At 42.3% G+C, this 22,681-nt stretch overlaps 1 protein-coding gene across 1 annotated transcript in view; it reads right to left on the bottom strand.

Moving 5' to 3' along the window:
- The window catches only part of ITPR2 (inositol 1,4,5-trisphosphate receptor type 2), a 418,343-nt gene that overhangs the window by 143,571 nt on the left and 252,091 nt on the right, over window positions 1-22,681 (bottom strand). Inside the window, exons 38-39 of the mRNA XM_058655945.1 lie at window positions 2,081-2,177; window positions 1,111-1,298 (exon numbers count right to left, since the gene is read on the bottom strand). Coding sequence (XP_058511928.1) covers window positions 1,111-1,298; window positions 2,081-2,177 — 285 coding nt within the window. The remainder of the gene's footprint in view (window positions 1-1,110; window positions 1,299-2,080; window positions 2,178-22,681) is intronic.

Genomic DNA, 22,681 nt, shown 5'->3' with positions numbered 1-22,681 from the left:
AAGGGACCTGGGGAACAAAATGCCAGGAACGCACACACAGCATGCAGTTTCCAACAAATGGTCATCTTCTTCCCCTGTGGTGTGAGGCTGTCTGAGCCTGTAAATACAGAAGGAAGATGAAGGGGGATCCCGTTGGGGAAATGCAACAGCCCCAGGAATCTAGAAAGTACTGTAATCTTGAAGACCGATTCTAGAGATGCCAACAAACAAACAAAAAAACCAACATTCCCTCTCCTATAATAATAATCTATTTTATCATATAATCTATATTATTATTAATCTAAGCCATATGTCATGCAGTTGCCTAGACAGTTTCTTTAGAGAGCCCAAGTTAGATACCTGGCTGTACAGGAAGACAATTTCCAAGAAAATCCACTCTGAGATTCCTCCAACTGCCTCCTTCCTCAACTTCCCTCAGAGGAATTTACTCAGTAGCTTTGGGGTTGGGCTTTTTGGTCATTGTGCCTTATTGTTCGGAGACCTTCACTACTGAAGTCATAGTTACTGGGTATAATAAACAGGGAGCTCTTGATAATTGAATCTGGCAGTGAACTAAAGCAGTTTCCCAGTTTTGAAACCGATGAAACTGACCAGTGGTGGGCTGCAGCGGTTCTGATGTGTTGTAGGTACAGACTTCTCTTCTCTGACAGAGGCACTCCTGGAGAGGCGAGGTCCCTGAGTGGCAAGCCTGGGGATCACTGTGCATCCTCTGGGGGGACCCCATTCTGCTCTGGGTCGTACGCACTAGGCACAGTTTTGACCTGCAGAGGAACCTTGGGCAACTTGGCAGGAGTTCCAAAGGGAAATGTGTGTCTTCGAGAAATACTTGCCTGGTCCCCTTTGTGTGGGTATATTCATTACTCACTGCACTGGGAATTCTGCTATCATGCTGGAGAGCTGTATAGGTTAAAGGTACATTCTGCTTCACGACATTAGCTGCTGTATTTCCTAACAGTAACTCAAAGAAATCTATAAGGAAGAGGTTCTATGTGGATTTGTCCTCCAGTAACAAGATGATAAAAGGGAGCCATTGCTGCCTACTGGTTTCTAGGACACGTAAATAAGCAATACAAGTAACAAAGGCAATGCCTATGGTGGATAAACAGGTACCTGATTCTGTGTATTTCCTCCTTCAAGCAAGGCAATGCCAAGCAAAATGCCTTCTGAAAAAATCCTGTCATTTTTGGTGTTCACAATGACATCGATGACAAGTTCAGATGCCCCTTCTTTATCCAGCAGACATTGAATATCAGTCATCGAGATCCCCATTTTATCTGTATCTTGTGCAGAAAAGCTTCCTATGATAGCAAAGAGAATGAATCAACCTTAAGAGCAGACATTATCAGCATAGATTTGTAAGCCACATTCACCATGTGTGCTTTTTAAAGCTTAAAACATCAAGTTTATTCAAAATAGAACTTTTCATGAAATGCCTGCCACCTGTAATTAATTTTGTTTTTTAAGAAAACCTATGAGGGAAGGGGGGAAGGGAGGAGCTCAAGCAATGGCTCAATTGGCTAATCCTCAACTTGCATGCACTGGGTTCCCATATGGGCACTGGTTAGTGTCCTGGCTGCCCCACTTTTCATCCAGCTCCCTATTTGTGGACTGGAAAAGCAGTAGAGGATGGTCCAGAGCTTTGGGACCCTGCATGTGCATGGGAAACCCAAAAGAAGCTCCTGGCTTCAGATGGCTCAGCTCTGGACACTGAGCCACTTGGGGAGTGAACCAGTGGATGAAAGATATTTCCATCCTGTCTCTCCTTTTCTCTGTAAATCTGCCTTCCCAATAAAAATAAATCTTTAAAGAAAAACCATGTTGGAGAAAACTAGCTGTGTTTTTGTCCTTATTTTATACATTAAAAAATTAGAACTTTGACTTTTATTCAAAGTCACAAGGCAAAATAAATTACCATGTTCCAATCTGCTACCTCATGAATTCAAAACCAAACCAAGGTTTTTAACAGTGCTTTTCAAGTGAATTATTTTAACTTGCTCCATTTAAGAAAAATGTTAGAGCACCACTGACAAGAAGACATGTTACGAGAATCCTCAGATGAGAACCAGATGGTAAGACTTACCTCCCACTTGCGCAGCTTTGGAGTAAGTTCCATTTATACCAATGCCATAATCACCTTTAAAGTAGCGATTCAGCAGTATTTTTCTTAATGTATTACCCTACAAAGAAGGAAAGGGGAAGTATTATTGTTCCTTCCTCTAATAAGAGTGAAAAACCATCAGTATATTTAAATGCCACTTAAAATGCATTTCCTGGAAATAGGTGCTTGGCCAAGCAGTTAAGATGCCTGTGTGCCATCAGGATGGATCTGAGTAGAACTCCCTGCCCTGGCTCCTGTCTGCAGCTTTCTGCCAATGCCAATCTTGAGAGGCAAGGCTCATGGCTCCATTAGCTGGGTTTCTGCCACCCAAGTGGGAGACCTGGAGCATATTAACTTTGACTTCCACCTTTGACATCGGCCTAATATCAAACACCGAGGCATTTGGGGGGGGAGATGAACTAGCAGATGGGAGAACTGTCTGTCCTCTTGCCTCTCAGATAAACAAAATTTGTTAAAGTATACTTTATGGATGATGTTGACACATGGGAAACTAATTTTATACCACATAATATTTTCTGAGAAAAAGTTTTTCAAATAGATTCCAAGAAAATAAAAATTTAATTTTTTCATGCTAAGGGAAGACATTGGAAGGATATTTTTGGAGGTGATAAATAGTTTTATGACTGACATACATTTGTGATGGTTTCAGGGGTGCATAGTTACTTCCAAACATCAACTGGTGGATATTAAGTATATACAACTTTTTCTCTGTCAGCAATAGTTACTAAAGTAGCATTTTTTTAAAAAATGCTTCTATTTCTCTAAGATAAAAAGTATAGCATCTTCAACAGGATGTTATAGAAAAATCGCCAATGCTACAAATGCTATAAATTTAAGATTTCTTCAAAAGCTAATAGTTATGATATTAGTAAGAATATCAGTGCTTCTTAAACAAAACTCAACATAATAATAAATACCCTAAGAACTGAATGGCAAAAGCCTTAGAGTTCAGTTTAAAAAATGAGTGTATAGTAATTGCTCAAAGCATTAAGTTTGATAAGACAGAATGAATTATATTCAAACTCTAGGATGCCTTAACCAATGAGGACAAAAGACAACGTACTATAAAACATGTAATTCAAAGAATCTTAAATCTTCAATTTTGTACTTACGCCAGGACATTTTAAAATAATACACTTGGCAATGTAATTGCTTAGATGGACTTAAGAAATATAGATGTCAGCATCAAATCCTCTCTTTTACTGGCTATTATTATTTTAACAAAGCAAAGTGCTTTGAAAGTTTTATCTGAAGAACACGTGTTTAAACTATTTCAACGAACACAACAAGATGCTAATTCCAATTTTGCAGGTAAGGAAACGGGGACCCAAGAGCTTACGGAATTGGCTACAGATCACGCAGCTGACAGGTGGTGGTGCAAGACCTGAACTCAACAACCGATTACAAAACCTGAGCCACTCCTAGCATGCCTTTCTTGGGGCTGCGACACGTGGCTCTCAGCTCCTTCTCTCTCTGACGCACTTTGGTCTTCCTTCATTTCCGAGTTCCTCAGGTTTCATTCTCTTGCTCTCCTGTTTGGCAGCCTCATCCAACCCTGGATTGCTCAGACACCTCTGCAGTTCTGCCTACCTTCTTGTTCCTTCCAGCCTTGGTCTGGCTCTCCTAAGCCTGCCATTCTGTTTCCAGGTAGATTTCCTTGTCCACCACACAAGGCCCGTCAGAATGTGATATTCCCTCTCCTTTGAATGTTTTCCTCTCAATGTTGATTTGTTTTAATGATACCACATCTTTCTTTGTCATTTAGGCTCCAAATTTAAGAACTCACCTGTTACCCTCTTACCTTCACTTGACAATGATTTACGAAATTTGACCTTTTCTCCCTTTGCAACTGGATGTTATGGGTGCCTTCAGACTGTATACTTCAGCCATACTGAACTGTGTGATGATTTCTCAAAGTTTTCTCTTCGCTCACACCCTACTCTCTACATGAAATGGTCTTCCTCCGCCTTATTTATGGAGAGATCTTATCTTCCCTCTACATTTTACAGGTGGTCATCAGGCACCTCTTCTTTTAGGCATTTTCCTAAGTTTGAATGATAGAAATCTCCTCCTGAAAATCTACAATGGGAGGACTCCAGTCACAGGGCCACGCAAGGCTTTCTGGAGCACACAGTCAACACTGGGAATGGCAGGTGTCTCTCACTAACCCACATGCATACCACAGCAGACCTCTGCTCTTACATGTCATAATCTCTGAAGTGGATTAAGCCACCATCTGTTGTCACAGAAGCATCTCATATGGGTGCAGGTTTATGTGCCAGCTGCTCCACTTCCAATCCAATTCTCTGCTAATGTATCCTAGAAAGCAGTGGAAGATAATCCAAGTACTCGAGCCACTCCCACTCGTGTGGGAGACCCAGAAAGAGCCCCTGCCTATTTGTATTGATTTGGCCCCGCCCTGGCTGTGGCAACCATTTGGGGAGTGTGACAGCAGATGAAGATCTCTGTGTAGCTTTCCCTTTAACTCTGTCACATTTAAAAAACAAAACTTTTTTGAAAGAGAAAATTAAAAAGGGATTTTATAAACAAGGTTCCGTAGTTGTTCTCCTTAAAGTGACTTTTACTGATTGATGCATAAGTTCCTATAACAAAGACACTGATTACGGCTTCTTATTTCTGGTTTCCTTCCTTTAAGGCCTTTTCACATAGTCAGCAGTAAATAAAGTTGATAAACAGGGGTTGAAAGAAGCAGTGAGTTGTCGAACTTATTCTACCAATGCATGCAACTCTCCTGTCCCCTATAAAACCTAAGTAGGGCACCTAAAGGAGACATAAGAAAATGAAAATAGCAAATAGTCTTTAGTTTCTTTTTTAATGGAAGTCTTTTAAGATGAGTTAGTTCCATCTGGCAAAAGAATGATCCTTCCAAATTGGGAGGAAAAAATGAAATAGACATCTCTCTAGCATCAAATGGGTTTTAGTATCTATCTTCTCAAAGCAGAAGGAGTTATGAAAAAGACTTTTTAGATACATTTACTGAAGGTTAAGTAGGAGACAAAACTGTGAGATATTAGTTGAAGCAATAAATTTATTGAAGAACAGTTCAGTTTTGGACTAACCATGGAACTCATCTCTAAATAGCAAACACTCCAACCTGGTAAGACACTATCAATGCATTCAAAATTAATGAACTAATGTCAGCATCGAGATCTCTTATCTTGGAATTGGACAAGTCAATGGCAGCAGGTGGAAGACACTATTTTAGCAGAGGCTAGGGGCCTGGATCCTTATGAATCAACTCCCTTTTTACTCTGTGTAAGTGTCCTTTAAAAAAATGCTCTGGTTGAGAGAGAATGAAAAACAAGGTGGGGACGGAGACAGAGAACCTCATCTGTTGGTCAATGCCCTAAATATCATAATAACTGGGTGGGGCGGGACTGGGCCTTAAGCTAGGAGTTGGTCAAACAATCCAGTTCTCCCCCACAGATAGCAGAAGTCCAGGTATCTGAGTCACCATCACCTGCTTCCTCTCCTAACGTGCACCCATGAGATTGTAAAGTTAAATACCAGAACTGTGATTGAATTCAGGCACTCCAATGTGGGACACAGGTGCCTTAACTGCTAGGCTCCACATCTATTCCCTGTAAGAACGTTTTCATCACACCTTGTCACACTACTCCAGTACCCCAAACAAAGGAATGAAAAAACTCCTTTTTAGCCTGTTTTAGAAAATGCCATTTTACTGCTGGAAGAACAACGTGTTCAAAACCAACCATACAGAAGGACTACTGTTTCACACCAATCCGAAAATAGTACCATATGTGTCAATCTCAAAATTTTGTTTTGCTAGATAAAATAAAATCACAGGTACCTAACAGATAGAAGACCATCAAAGCTCAACAAACACCTACCCCTTGTCCAAATTCAGCCCAGTTAGAAGCACATTTCTTAAACAGTATTATGCCCAGCATTTCAAACAAATGGCAGGGGAAGCCTGATAGCTCCCTTCCTACCTGTGAAAGTACACTGCCTGGTTTTCACCCCTCACTATCTGTGCCACAGTCTAACTGGATGGTCTCAGCCTCAGTCACACTACTGACTCCCATAGAAGGTCTCTGATGATCACATATTTAAGATCACCTCAAGTACTTAAGAATAATTCCTGGAAAATACTAAGTGCTACATGAGATAAACTTAGTTGATGCTCATTATCCTTACGCTAATATTTAGATGAGTGCTTTGGTATATTTTCTCTTTACAACAAACTGTTACAGCAAACTGTTGTTTCCACATCAGAGAAACAAATGTCTGGTAGACTAAGAAAATGGCAAACATAATAAATGATAAACTATCCTAAATTGATAAAAATCCTAAATTGGCCACTATCCATCAATGTTTAGAATGATACTTTTGCGAGCCAGTATAGCAAAGGCACACCAAGGCAAGAAGAGAGAGTTGCATGTACATGCAACTTCAGCTAGACTAGAAAAAAAGTCTACATGGAAGCTAACGTTTGGCCTGGTGGCTAAGATGCTGGTTCTGCACAGCCGTAGCTGTGGTGGACATCTAGGGAGTAAATTCGTGGAATGAATCTCTCCTCTCTGCCTCTGCTTCTTAATTAACTTAAAAATTCTACTGTACTTCAAACTTCAGATTTTTCAATAAAGACCACCTTTGATGTTAAAAAGGATAAGGACAGATGAAATAGGATTCTGTTGTTTCTTGGACATCTTTAGCAAGCTGGACAGCTTCAGTATTCTGCATCCCAGGCCCAGCAAAATGACTTCTGAGGTTATATCTCGAGCTCTGATTTGCAGGGTGAGAGGCAAGTACCATGTTCCCAATACGCTTCGAGCATTCCTGGTGATGGCTTTCAGTGGTGGTAGTTTAGATATGAGTCATTTACCCAAATTACTTGAACTCAAATAAAGTAACTGTAGAACCCTTGTCAGAAATTCTGGTGCCAGAATTGTAAATAATCGTCTCAGGCCTATAATTGCCGTGGCAGAAACTTGGGACAGTATCAAAAGCACACAAAGTGATTCTGAAAAGATTCCATGACTATTCAGAAATTCTACTTCTGAACCAGTTCTTCAAATCCAAAACGCATGCCTGTATAGGCCTCCCAAGGAAGGTGTCTTTGTTGGGATAGGCCACCTAGCAAGGAATGTCCTTTACGATCTTTTCAATATCAGAGTCGATTCCAGGCCACAAGACACTGCTGCTAGCCAATGTCTTCATGTGAACACATCCCAGATGTGCTAAATGCAGTGGAGCCAAGATAACTAACAACCACCTTCTGAAATTCCAACAAAATATTTCCATAAAAAGACATCTTTTGTGGCCAGAGAAGCCCTGCTGACAGTTTGTGAATATCTGGGATGATTGGTTTTTTTCTAGTCACTCCCAGTTAGGCTGAGTCCAATGTGTCAAACTTGAAGAAACTCAGGAATGATTGCCTTTCATAGATAGAAAGGATAATAAAAACTTCTGAATTCTAGAAAGGAGTACAGATTTTCTTTCGCTTTTGAGAAAATACATTGTTTGCCCTAATAGAGGTTAATGGCTGTAGCAGAGAAGGACTAAAGAATGTGACATCTGAAGTACTTCCACATTTGTTCCACTCTCTTGGAATACACTGAACTCTCTTTTTTTTTTTTCAATGAGGACAACATTATCAGGACTTTGTGGGACCATGTCACTACAAACGACATCCTAGAAAATTAAGTTTTCAACTGGAAATTTTAAAGATAATGAAAATCACAAATGCTGTTTAATTTAGGACTCTTCCCTCTCAAAGATTAATGATTACCAACTAATCAGCATGGATAAGATCTGGAAGGTGATAGTATGGAACTAGACTTCAAGTAGTCTCATTTTAACACTCAAACTGGCATGAGTATAACTTGTATTTCCCTAGCCTTTTGGTTTAATGACAGTATTTCTGATTACAACTTTTCCGCATTTGAATTCACAGGGGCAAAACTGCACATTTCTCATTTCAAATGTATTGTTGTAACAACTAGGCTATAACGGAACTCTATTGATCCACCATTAAAATAGATCACGTCTTCAGAGGACTCCTTTGCGGAAACATGAGCAATCTCTTGTACTCTAGCTGCCTGGTAGTTTAAATGTCTTGGTCTGGAGAAGTAGACACCAATTTCTTCCTACAGCATTTGCCAGTAGAAGTTGTCATATACATTCACAATATGCTCATCAGCACAGTGATACAATCATAATCCTGAAAAGAAAGGGAGCATTCTTGATAGTTCTAGTAAAGGACCTTGTGGGGAAAAAAAAAGATCAGAATGTTTCAAAATCAATTATTCATACACCACAATGACAATGTATGTCTACATTGCTTCCTTTCTTGTTTGACTGACTGTAGACATTTATTACACTTCTACCATGTGTCGGAAAGCAGGGCAGAGGGTAGAGAAAGTAATTCTGCAACAGATGCTAAAAGAATTTTCAAATATGCAGAGTTGAGACATATGGCATTGTTTTTCAATATAAATACTCTTCACCAGATCATTTGATTCCATCTGTTAAACTTAAATGTTTAAACAGCAAATAATGAAGTTTAAACACTTGATGATGATGATGATGATGATGATAATGGTGGTGGTGGTGGTGGTAGATATAAGATGGGCTACAGTAATCACCTGGGGGTTTTCCAATAATTCGGCCATAAGACAAATGGAGTTACTGAAAACAGTCATTAGGGCATGATTCTGTGCCCACACATAGTGAAGTATGAAGGAAACGGTAGTTGTTTGCTTTGGGATATACTGAAAGTCTCTTAGCATTGGAATTCCAGGAAGCATACTGACTGTCATAGAACCAACAGGCTCTTCCATCTCAGGGTCCACCTAAGTCAGAGGTTGAGAACTTCTGTAAGCTCTGTTCCAGTTTACGAGAACAGATCCCACTGCTTGTAACTGTTCAGTTTTCCGAGCAAGCAGTTTTCACCCAATCTTCAGAAGATAAAGGTAAAAGGTTGAGTGGCTAGTCAGTCAGCAAGAGACAAGCATACAAGTTTTAGATAATGTCTTTACTGAGTAGAAAGAACTGGGCTCATGTAAACACACTGAACTTGTGAATTGACACTTGGTGAGAAGGCACGTGAACACTGCAGGTAAGCCCATAATCCTCCAGTACATTGTATGGAATGTACTAGAGTTCTACTTGTGCCTTAAAAATGTGAGAAGGCAGACTGAGGAGGAAAGGGGGAAATCAATGAGAAAACTGACACTGACTTGAAAATAATTACCTAAGCAGTAATGGAAGAGAAGTCTTTCCCTGCAACATTGGGAAAGTCACATGTAACCTCAGATACAAAGACTCCTATTACATTTTCAACATCATTCCGTAAGATGGATCCAAAGGTAAGGCAGGTATGACAAGCAGTGAGGACAAACACAAAAAGCACCATTTTACCTGTCTTCACCTCACTGTTGCTATAGTTGTGTTTTCGCCACAGCCATGTGGCTCTTGGCCTTGGGCTCTGAACTGTGACTTACTGATCCACAACCAAGGACAGAGAGAGAAGCAAGGGGCTCAGAACCACCCAGGAAGGAATGTGACAGAAGATTCCCCACTCCTATTTCTCCTGCCCCTCTCACACACACACATGAGTAAGTGAAGGGTTTCTCCTCTGCTTTCCAAAAGCACTAGGAAAAAACTACCCTTATAAAGAGAAAACTGGCTTTGGTGTCATTTATTGATCGATGCAGACAGGTGATATGAGGTAAAATTGGAAAACATTTTAAGTAAATGTAGAGATTCCTCATACGGGGGAGAAATATTTCTGTAGCCTGTGGGATAGAGAAGAGTTCCCCACAGCACAGCTTCAGAGGAGGTAGGGAAGGTGAGAGACAAAACAACTAACACAGAACCAACTGATGAGAGCACCCTGCACTGGAAGGCCACGTGCTTCAGGACAATATTCTGGACATCAACACAACTGGTTCCAGATAAAGATTCTGTCACTCGCTGGGTTTTGACCTTAAAAGCTTGTCCCACCCATGTAAAATAACACCTAAATAGCAGAGATATTTAAAGGCTGGAAATGATGTATGAAAAGCTTTATACTTCTAGCCTTAGTGAGTGCCAAATGAGCAGTGAGTGTAATAATTTATCTAGATATTGATTTTTAATATTTTTAATTCAATATGTATATATTTTTAACAAGCAGACACAGGGAGAGGGAGAAAGGGAGGGAAGAAATGAAGGAGAGGGAAAGGAGAGAAGAGAGAACGACTCTTCCATTTCCTAAGTTTATTCTCCAAATGCCCACAACAACCAGATCTTGACCAGGTTAAAATCAAGAGCTAGGAACCCATTCTGGATCTCTCCAGTGGGTGGCAGGGACTCAAGTTCTTGAGCCATCACCAGCTGCCTCCCAGGGTACACATTAGCTGGAAGCTGGACAACACGCTGATCTGGGACTAGATTTCAAGGGTGGGATGCAAGCTCCCCAAATGCTATCTGAACTGCTAAGTCAAAGCCTGCTCTTGTCATATTTTATTTAATGCTTAAAGGAAAAGCAAGCATCAATTTGGAGACAACTTACTCAAGTTATAACATACGGAATATTACAATGCCTAGTGCCACAAACAGCCATGGATTTTGCTGCTGACATAAATGCCTACTTTTTTTTGAGCAAATGAAACTAGCATGCATTTTCTAGATGACTGTTTTGAAGCTACTTTGATCAAGTATTATTTAATTAAAATAAAACATTTATACTTCGGCAGATTTCAACAATGCCAAACATCTATATACAACAAAATTCTTCCAAAGATAATTTAGATCAGCTTTCCTTAAATTGGAAGTCTAATATTCCATCTCCTATAAAAATAGAATTATTCTCCATCTTAGTATTTTATTTCTAACAGAAGAAATGTAAGAAATATATTTGAAATATTTATAACATTACTATCATGCAATAACTTTCTTAGGAAAAACTGTTTCCTTTCCAGTCTCCCTATAACCACATGATTTCTATTTTTTTCCACTCAGTACTACTTGCAAAACCAGGGATAAATATTCAGAACACATTAAAACACAAGAGGACTTTAAAAGGTTCATGGAAAAGTTCATGAATATTATAACTTTACAAAATCATATTATGACCTCGAATAGGGCCTTCTCAAGGCATTCTTTTACCCCATGTTCCCAGCAGTGGTGGGGGTGACCCCAGAACGGGTCCACCCACAATGCTCTTGAGCCTGCGCACCCAGCCACAGTACCTGCAGGTTAGTGAGGGTGCTGAGAATGAGTGATTTGGGAGGGGAATGAGACGACCTTTAAGGGCCAGACTGAAGCACCAGCACACATGGGAGACCTGAGCTGGGGTACTTAGCAGCAAACATCACTGAACACCATTAACTGGTACTCATTAAAGCTAGGGCTGGGAGTCTACCTGGCAGGGGTAGCTCACTGTACTCACTGGTCAAAGTCGGAACAGGAGGCAGGTAATGTTAGGCTGGGTCATGACAATAACCAACATGTGAGAGAATCAGGTCTGTGGACAGAAAATGTTGGGGAAATAGGTGGACTCACCATTGTGAAACTACAATCTCAGCTGGTACGTGCAAGATCTGCGGCTGGGAACAGGCCTGATTGGGAAGCTAAGGAGACCTCCATTGCTGGGTTGGAGTTCCCACTAGACATTATAAGAGCCAGAATGGGAGCAGCAAGCTGGGCTGGACGTGACTGCAGTCTCCCTTGGCATGGATGTGTCCTGGATCTTGCGAGCACCAAACTAGGGTAGACTTCAGCACCCACTGGTACTCATGAGAGCCAGGGTTGGTGTAGAATGGATTGAGCTAGCTCTAGGCTCCCATGGAACCACATGGGAGTTGTATCTGGGCATGGACCAGTTGTGACTAGATTGTAATACCCAATAGTAAGAACTGGAAATGTTGAGCTTTTTGGGTAAGAATACTGTTCCTGCCAGAACAGGAGATGGGCTAAGTCAACCTGGGCCAAGGACTCACTGGTGTGCATAAGACCTGCCACTGGGAGGAGATCTGATAGAGTTGCCTGGGCAACTCTTTGTCAAGTCACAGTTCCAGCAGGTGAGCATAAGAGCCAAGGCAATGAGCACCCCAGACCATGCCAGGTTACAGTACTCACCAGCATACATTTGAGTTAGGTCTTGGGGCCTGCCAGGCTGGGCCAGTTCATAACATCTAATGGCGGATCTGAGAACCAGGATGGGGTGCAGGACAGGCTGGGCCAGGCCACAACACCAGACAGTCCACATTAGGGCCGGGACTTGGGGCTGGCTGGACTGGACTAGACTTCAGCACCTACCAATAGGAGCTGGAACTGGGGGCAGGTTGGGCAGAGCCAGGTTGAAGCACCTGCTGGCAAATGCCGAGGTAAGGCAAGCTGAGCATGGTGAATGCCAGATCTGTGAGCCCCAGGGGCGGGGGAAAGTCTGGAGGTGCCCGGGTCATCTAGCCTGAGTCCTTGGGCCCATGAGCCCTGGGGACATGGTTCTGTTTGGGCCTGTGTCACCTAGCCTGAGTTCTAAGGTCTGCTGAGCAGTGGGTGCCAGTACATGAGCTCTGGGGATGGTGGATCTGGCAGGGCCCAGGTTGCCTTCCCTGGGTCCTTGGGCCCACCTGATAGGTGAGTGGCAGATTCGTGAGCCCTGGGGCAGAGGGGTCTGGTGGGGTCTGTGTTGCCTGGCCTAACCCATGGGCCCGCCTGTGAAAACTCACTCTGCAGGGGGAAAGACAGAGCAGTGGACAGCAGGCCCGGATACACTTGGAGGATATGGCAGTTCATTGGAGCCTGCAGAGGACATCTGGTGAACAGCAGAGGAAGGAAAACACAGCAAATTGGACAACTACGCCAGCCAAATGATGACAGCAAAACTTAAGGTGGACTATGTCAGCCCATGAATGTTGGAAAGGTTTCCGCATCCTTAGATTGGTGAGATCAATAGCATTTTCAGAACTATCGAAACACCCTGGGCAGAACCCTCGAAGGACGTGCCACATTGGGACCCTGGATTGATAACAGGAAGCCATTCCCCATCCCTGAGTACTGGGTCAGTTGGGAGGCTGGGTATGGTTTCTCCCCTTATCACCCCCTTTCCCCCAGAAACAGGAAGGGGAAATAGAAACTTTGGAAACAATTATTACACCCACTTTTCCCTAACCCTTAATCCTTTCCACGTTGATCAACTATGCAAACATCATCAAAGTAAAGATAAAAAATTTGAAGTACTAACACAATTATTACCTAAAATACCTGAACTAATTAAAGGGGAAGAAAGTGCCAAGTGCCTACCTCAGGCAGAAGCTTTCACAAAAAAATCTCTGACTAAGCTTATTACAGTCATTCGGTTAATAAATAATATTGAATGTTAACTACTTACTTAATTCTTTGAGAAAGAAAGCATGAATGTGTGCACTCCCACCCATGAGTTTACTGGTCAAATGCTGGTAACTTAACCTAGGTCTCCCACACAGCTATTAGGAAGTATTTAAGTCCTCACTGCTGCCTCCAAGAATGTGGGTGAGCCAAGAGCTGGAGCTAGCAGCTGGCCAGGTATTGAGCTCAGGCACTCTAACATGGGACACAGAGTTCTTAATAAACTAGTCAACCACTCACCCCATTACTGCATTATTACCACCGAACAGCTTTGGGAAAACTATATCAATTGTCTGTCATATCTGAATATTGCCATGGAAGATACTTTCCTACTTTAGTATATCTAGAACTGTAACTAGAATGCAGGGCACAAAAAAAAAAAACATAAAACTTAAACTTAATAACAGGCAAAGTACATCTGCTGTTCTGCAAAATTAACAGTTTGGTGGCACTGTGGTGCTAACATCTGCTTTAGCAACACAGGTTTTCACAGGCTTGTGAATCACCTGTTGAGATTAGCTTCTGAAACAAGAAAAATACATTCCCAGGGTGAAAAGAAAGGCTAAAATAGTAAGTTTGATGTGAGGGGTAGGTGGGGGCCTGGCACAGCAGTTGAGATCCTATTCGGGATGCTCACATCCCAAACCAAGTGCCTGCATGTCAGACCCAGCCTGGCACCTGGTTTCCACTCCCTGCTGCTGTGCACCTGTGAGGTACAAGCGATGGCTGAGTTCACACCTCCTGGTTTTAACTTGCCTCAAGCTCAGCTGTTGCAGGCATGTGGGGAAGGAACTAGCATATGGAAAATGTTTCCCCTGCTCCCCACCAACCCACACACACGCACAAACTTTTTGATTTAAGATAAGTTATTTTAAACCAATAAATTGGACAAAAGGAAAAGAATCATTTCAGTGACCCACAGGTTACTGGTTGAATTCATATTCCCAAACAAAACCAGATTTCTACAATGATTCTCCCACTTTTTTCTGTCCATAGTGTGTGTGTGTGTATGTGTGCGCACGCGTGCACGCATGCGATTCTGTAATTCATAAATATAAGAGGGATGGATTTTGAAAATTTTCTGGAAATGTGTATTATGATACAACTATGCATAGATTTAAATCTTTTTGTACCAAAGTAAACTTGGGTTTTAATTCTATTCTTCCATGAGTTTTTGGAAACATCTTTGTATGTCTGTAGCCCTGGATATTAAGCCCATATCTGCACATGTATGAAGTCAATGAGATCTAAAATTGCATCTTCTCCCATGGGAATCAGTTAGCATGGGCAGCTTGACTGACTCAGAAAAGCAAGTGAACAGCTAGTTCCTTTTTCAGTTCTATTCACTGCTTCTAACACATTTTTCTCCACATTTTAACATTTCTGAATTACTTTAAAATCAATGGCTTGCCTGTTTAATTGGTAGCATTCTTTTCCTAATGATACATAATTATGGCATGCCTTGTAAATGATAACATGTTAGAATTGGTGCAGTATATTTTGTTAATGGCAAAAAATAGGTATGCTTTTAATCTAGGACTGTTAACACAAAGTCAGATTTACAGTATGTAATATCACTATTGTATTCCCTTTGCTACTAAGGTGAGATGAAATCATATCAGAAATGTGGGAACTTACCTTTTTGAGTGCTTCCCCCTTTTCACGTTACATGCCCTACATGACAGTGCAATTTACCACCAACATAACTTTTGATAATGTCACATGCCCTTAATTGGGTTTCTGTTAAAACTGGTAAGCAAACTCATCATATTGACAGAGATGAGAGGTAGATCTATGTCAAAAACCAAGGGTAATGGACAAGTAAATAAAGATCCATCTAACCAACTGAATATGACATTATATTTCTCTTCTTTTGGAAAGCTGTCCTTGGCCCAGCATGATAGATAGCCTAGTAGCTAAGTCCTCACCTTGCATGTGCCATGATCTCATATGGGCGCAGGTTTGTGTCCTGGTTGTTCTACTTCCCTTCCAGATCCCTACTTATGGCCTGGGAAAGCAGTAGAGGACAGCCCAAAACTTTGGGATCCTGCCCTTGTGTGAGAGACCTAGAAGCTCCTGGCTCCTGGCTTTGGATCAGCTCAGCCATTTGCTGAGTGAACCAACAAATGGAAGAACACTCTCTCTTTCCTTCTCTCTGTAAACCTGCCTTCCCAATAAAAACAAATAATCTTTAAAAAAAAAAAGTTGCTCCTTGAAGGCAATTCACCTTTCCCAGGATGGTGAAAGACAAACAATGGCACAGGTTGGCAAAGGTGTGGGGAAACTTGGATTCTCACACACTGTGAATGGCAACAGAAAACGGTGCAGTTATACTTTAGACTGGCTTGGCAGTTCTGACAGTCCACCGAGTTACCCATAAGTGCAAACCCAAGATACATGAAAACATCTGTCCACGCAAGAACTTCTGTAGGATTGCTCCTCGTGGTATAATTCCTAATATTTAAAAAGCAGAAACAATGCTGGTGAACGTGATGATGAGAGGACACATGACATACTCTCTGCGACAGGAAGGGAAGTTCTGACAATGCTAGTTAGCCATGGATGAAGCTCACGGACATCATGGCTGGATGGAGGAGGAGCTCCTCAAGGCCCAAAGAGGCAAATTCACAGAGACAAGAAGTACATGACCGGTTGCCAGGGACTGGGGGTCAGAAGAACAGGGAAAGGCTGGGGAGGGGGACAGTGTTTCTCTGTGAGTGAGGAATACACTCAGCACAGCCAGTGGTGCTGACTGCAAATCTGTGACAAACCCAAAACCACCCAACTGTGCCCTTCAGCGGGGTCACCCTTACAGCACGTGAGTATCTCTACCACGCCATTATGAAAACAAATCAATCCATTAGCTTGCTTAGGGACAAATCACTCCTTACGTGATATTAAAGTACATGTCTTAAAGACAATAATGTCAATTGCACGTAAATTTTTGCCAAGCCGCTGAGCTATTTGCCAAGGTTCCTGTGTTTCAATGCATCTGTGCAACAGATGTGTCACTGTGGCACATGTTTTGAATGTTACATCTGTTAGTAAAATGGAGAGAGGCTCAAACTGCTAATTGAATATGAAATCGTATGTGTCAATTAGGAGCCAATCTCTTGTTAGGCTGTCTAGTGTTTAGGTCACAGTAAATCGAGTTCATAGCTGGTCCTGTCTGTGTCCTGACCTGTGTGGGAAGGCAGTCGAGAGCACTGAATATAGGCTAGATGGTTTCCATGGAGACCTCACACAGCTTGCACAGAAATGCAAAATTATAAACAACTTCATAGAAATTATGCTTCACAAAACGCATAAGTTAAAAAACTCATCCTCCTAAAGAAAGATGCCACAATTCATCTTGTTAGTAAGTAGGTGAGGGGGGCGTTCGGGGAGACAGGGAAAACATTTATTAAAGGACAGTTTCAAGTTCCTTTAGAATTCCTATTGGAAGTCAAGGCATTCAAAGTCTCCATAAGCTTTACAACAACCCTCAGGAATGTAAAGACACTCAGCCTTCATAAGAACTAAGTACCTTGAATTATCCCAGCTGAGTTTAATTAATTCAGCCACTGCATACTAATATGTTGGTCTTTCCAAAGAGATGTACCCTGTAATTAGGGCCAGACTACTCCACCCCCCTCCCTTTTGCTCCTTCCCATGAAATAAAACTCTACTTCTTCCAGATGCAGCATCAGAGTCACAGTGCTATTGGCCAAGCATTTCAGAATTCTTGGGCTAACACAGCAGGGAAGGAGAGCCCTCCCAGGCCATTCTGTGCAGACCTGAACACACACCTGTTTCTCTGTACCTCTATAGGTTAGAGAATCGATGAGAAGCTCACACTATCAGCTCTCCAAGTGTCCTCAAATCACTTCCCCTATTAGGCAACTGAGTCCCAGGACTCTGAACATAATCAGCGTGCACAGAAAAGCAGCTGTAGTCTCTGGCCCACTTAATGCAATCATTCCAGGAAGACGAACACAATGGAGGGAAAGAATGCTCACTGTTGTAATAAAGAGACAAACGAACCAGCACATTTTAATCAAATTAGTCTAATGTTTGATGATTACAATATCATAGTAGTCCCACAAATTTATTAAATTTTTTAAATTCTTCATTTATTTTTCAACTTATGCCATATTAAACTGCCATTTGATTACCATATAATTAGGACAACTTCACAAGTATCGTTCATAGCTGAGCAGCAAGAGCTGACTTCTAATATGCCCTTACAAAGGCTTAGGAAGAGAGTGGGTTTACCTTGATTGAATGGGAAATAAAGATACGTTTTGGAGGAACCAGAAAATGCATGAAGTGTGGGGAGCAGCAGTTGAAAGTCAAAGAATTACAGAAACAACTACACATATAGTCTTCAGTCCTAAAGCTTTCCATGCTGCTGTTCAGTCTCCTCCTTTCTTTCTTCCTTGGTCATTACTGGCATTCACAATTCCTGCATCTCCATCAGACTTCCCTGGAGCTGTAGCCACTCCCTTCCAGGCAGTTCTTTCAGTTCTTCTGTAGTGACAGAAGGGGTGCCCATCTCCCCACCCACCAGCAGGGGCAGCAGCAGCATTGCACCTGTGAGCCATCCCAAGGCTCCCTCTGCCTCCTGGGGCAGTTTCTCCTTCTTCCCTAAGTCTCAGCTTAAGTATCACTTTTGGGGTGGTCATTTGGCCAAGTGGTCAGGATGTCATGCCAGGGATCCAAATCAGTAGCTGGGGTTGGGTCCTGGCTCCAGCTCCAAATTTGAGCTAATGGTTAACATAGTCCCTGAAAGGCAGCAGAAAACCAGGTAGCTGGGTCCCTGCCATCACGTGGAACACCTGGACTGAATTCCTGGCTCATAGTTTCTGCTGGCTCCAAGCCCTCCTGAATACTGTATGCATTTGGGATGTGAACCAGCCAATGGGAGTGCTATCTGCTCCCGCCTCCGCCCCCGTCTCTCTCTGACTCTGAAATTTTCAAACAAAAACAAACACACCAAATTTCTGTGGCTGTCACTGTTTCAGAGAAGCTGTTTTCTGCACGCCCTTCCCCCAGCCTCCCGGCACATACTCACAGCACTCCAGACACCTTCTTGGAAATACTCAGAGACAAGAAATCGATTCAAACCTGTCCAGCTGTTTGGTTGCTGTTTGTTTTTGTCACAGAGGGAGTGGCATAAACTGGCCCTCAATGTGACTCCAGAGCACCTTCTGAAGACATGCGTACCGTCTCATACATTGTTTCCAAATAGCTTTGCATTCTGTCATTTTTGTCTTTTCTTAATGCACAATTTTTCCATAAGATTCAGATTCTTATTTTACAAAGTCACCTAAAAAGTCATACTTCGAGATAAATATTCATCCTATTTTGATCTCTGTTGAAAACAATCACTCCCAGACTGTGTGGAATGAACACACATACATACTTTGACCACGTTTGCGACATATGTGAGGACTAAGACACAAACAGCAGAGTGGAGGGAAATGCCCTGGGTCTGTCTATTCTAGTTACCAATGGCTTCTTGAAGCCTTAGCCACTTCCACCTTCCCCTTGCTTTTCCAGGTCCTGCAGCTTCCTCAGCTGTGACCCTCTTCACCCTTTGGAAGCCTTTCCACACCAGCTCATCAGGCTTGGTCAAAGAGCGAGCACTCTGCAGCTGCTGTGGGCTGTGTTGACCCTGTGGATCTCTCTGCCCTGTGCACGCTTCTCTTTTCACTCCTCAGCCAGAAACATCCCTGGATGGATCAGAGCTATGGGTCCCCCAAACTAAAGCTTTTGATCAGATCCTGTAGGGGAGATTATCTGCAAGCCCCTCCAGAAAGTTCACAGCTCTTGAGGGCTCTACACCTGGCCATCTCAAAGCCTCTGTCTATACCACAATGAAGATGTATTGTGTGACTGACATAATACCACTATCCAACAGTGTAGATGCTGATGTCCCTCCAAAGACATACAAACTAAAGGCTTGGTTCCCAGGTAGCATCACTGGCAGTTCCCTAAGTTACTGGTAGAGGACTGGGCAATATTAATCTGTCTTTCTGTTTTCTAGTTCAAGATAACACCACTCACTCCAACACATGCTCCACCACCCTCCTCAGGGGGCAAACTCACAAGAAAATCTCATTTTGCACCTGAACATCCCAATCCATGAATGAATAAATGATTTTGTAAAAATCAGCTGCCTCATGGCTGCAGAGCTGCTCTGCTACAAACACATGGGAATATCCACTTGCCATACACAGCAGGAGCAAGACTTGATTAGCGGAAGCCAACCATGGTCAGGCCTAGCGGTCTCATCAACTGAGCCGCATCTGTGTTCAGTAAGTTGACATATCTGTGCTGCCTGCATATGTCTGGTCCCAGGAATTTTGAGGGTCTTCTGTCCAGACTCACCAACGTGTGCAGAAACACTGATCCAAGGCGTGATCTGGGCAGGACACTGCCTGCAAAGCTGCCTGGGAACATGGTTTCAGCTACACCAGAGTCTTCCCAGACCTTCCTTCAATCTGCCCAACATCTGTGCCTTAATCCCTTCTATTCAATGTTCTACTGTCTCCAAACTCTCATCACTATAGTTCTCCCTCCCTCCCTCCCACCCTCCCTCCCTCCCTCCCTCTCTCTCTCTCTCTCTCTCTCTCTCTCTCTCTCTCTCTCTCTCTCACACACACACACACACACACACACACACACACACACACACACACAGAGGCACGTCTACTTTTTCTCCCCCTGGTGGTATTCCTTGAATAGATCCAGTCTCATCAAAGTGATCCAGGAGGAATTCACTGACTTCAGGTCACGCCTCTGGTATTGACTGTCTGTCATGTTCCCTTCAGCATTAACTCAGCCATTCTCACTCACGAACCTCTGGAAATATTTCCTTCTACAATCACAGCCGAAGAGTTAAAAAACTGAGAAATCCTTGGATTAAATATGTAGTCTGAGTATAATGATACCTAGGAAGAACAAGATATGCCATCTAAGCAAGGAGTGTGGGCTAAATTCTTTTATACAGGCAGCATTCATATAAAAAACAAAGCTTCCAATTAGTTGCAATTTTTAAAATGAGAGGGAAAAAGAAGAGAAAAGAAAGGGCAAGCAAATTAACAGATGGTATTGGCTGGGATCTACATATTTAGTGACACAAAAAGAACAAAGGGATTATTTCTGCAGGAATCTACAAAATTATTTACAGTAATATTTTCTGCAATGACCATGTTTGCAGACTAGAAAGAAATCCATGCCCCCCTCCCTGCAAAAAGTCTTCTCTCCTGGATCAATTAAGCCCAGGCTGGCTGGAAGTGGTGATAATTATTGGAAAGTAAATTGTTATGTTTTTGTCTGACTGCTTGCTGCCTTGGCACGTGCTATTTCCAACTTTGTGTGGAAATAACAGCTCATCAAGCCATCTTGGGTGACTTACATAACCAGCCACTATCAGCTGAAAACTGTCAGCTTCTGTAACTCGCTACTGCACTTGCAGCCACACGACTAATACCCCAATTTCACTGCTTTCCTACCTGCTAAAAAGGACTTATGTTGAACAGCAAATGATTTTTAAGACTTCACTGTCTGTCATAATTCAAGCCAGCTTACAAGTGTTCGCGACAACAAACAGGAGTAAGATTTCATAAACATCTGATCTTAAATCATTTCTTTAATTTATTAATTGAAACCGTCATTCAAACTCAGAATAATTCTTCAGGCAAAATCACATTTATCTTCTGCTGCCTGGATTTATAACAACAGAAATCAGCTTTCAAACAGACCGGAATCTGTGTATTTTCTCATCAGGTAAACTCTGGGCTGTTTAACAAATAGACAAAATAATTTCCTACTCCAAGGCTAATATATTTTGCACTATCAAAGTGAGCAAAATATCTAAGAGAACAGTGAAAAACAAGATCAATAAAATATTACTCAGAATCAACCAGTTTGTTCCAAGATCAGCAACAGAGCAAGAAATAAGAACCAACAGGCTAAAGGGGGAAGTTCTAGGAGGAAAAAAAAAAGCTTATATAATTTTTATTGAAGAAAATAATTATCATGGAATGTCCAAGAGCTAACACCAAATTTCAAAGCTAAAACCTTTTTCAAAATCAGAAAAGAGAAAAGCAGCATTCGTCCCGTTTTATATAGTGACTTTTTCAGGAAATCTGAACATTATTTTACTTCCATGTTTGAACAGCATCTGCTGCAATTACTGAACAGCCTGGATAGACTATCAAAAGCCTAATACAAAAAGGCAGCTCTTTGAAAACATTTTCTCACTTTCAGTTTGTTTGTGGCTAATTACTTTACCATCATTACACTCTCCTGAGAAAAACATTTTTTAAAAAAAAAGAAAGAATAAAAGGAAACCCTAAAACTTCTATTTTCAGCAACAGCAGCAGACAGAATAGAAAGACACAGGGTTGTCCCCATCAGCAGCCACTGGACAGAAATCCCACAGGGGGAAAATGAAGCATGAAGAGCAACAAGCCGGCCAGGCAACAACTCCAAGCCAAGGCCAACACAAGCCTCCCGCAGATAAGGAACACATCTAGGATTCTGACAGCCAGATCCCCTGCTCGCTGGGACAAAGACCACATCAGGGACATGCAGGATCCACCTGATGGAAGAGTCATCAGCCGGGTCTTCATGAGAGCAGTAAACAGGAAGACTGTGTGTCACCAGAAAGGACTCTGCAGTGGGAGCAGGAGCAGGGGAGCGGGGGAAAGGCAAAGACAGGGCTCTCCAACTGCCACACGACTACATCATGGCCTAAAGTTTCTGCTATAAAACCATGATGGCATCTCCTGCAGAAGAGTCGCTAGCCAAAAGCTAAGCATTCCGTGAAAAAAAAAATAAAAAGAAAATAATTGCAATGCCCAGCTAGAAGCTGGTCTCTCAAAATGGGGGGATGGGGGGAGGACAAGCATGAGGAAAGCAAAGGGCAATGGACATTAAGATGTTAGTTCAAACATTTAAAAAAAAAAAAAGAGTGGCCAATGTTTGGTGTAGCAGGTTAAGTTGTCCCTTGCAACACCAGCACCCTTCTCCCCCCCAAGCAGTGTGCAGCTTGGAGTCCCTGCTGCTCTGCTTCCAAGCCAGCTCCCTGAGAATGCCTGGGAAGCTGCCAAGGATGGCTCAAGTGCTTGGACCCCTGCAAATCACATCAAAGACCAAGTGCAGTTCTGCGCTCCTGGCTGTGGCATGAGCCATTCCTGAGGGCTGCAGCGCTAC

This window comes from Ochotona princeps, chromosome 27 (assembly GCF_030435755.1).
Source record: "Ochotona princeps isolate mOchPri1 chromosome 27, mOchPri1.hap1, whole genome shotgun sequence".
Lineage (NCBI taxonomy): Eukaryota > Metazoa > Chordata > Mammalia > Lagomorpha > Ochotonidae > Ochotona > Ochotona princeps.
Note: the sequence above shows the minus strand (reverse complement) of the source record. Positions and strands in the feature narration are given on the sequence as shown.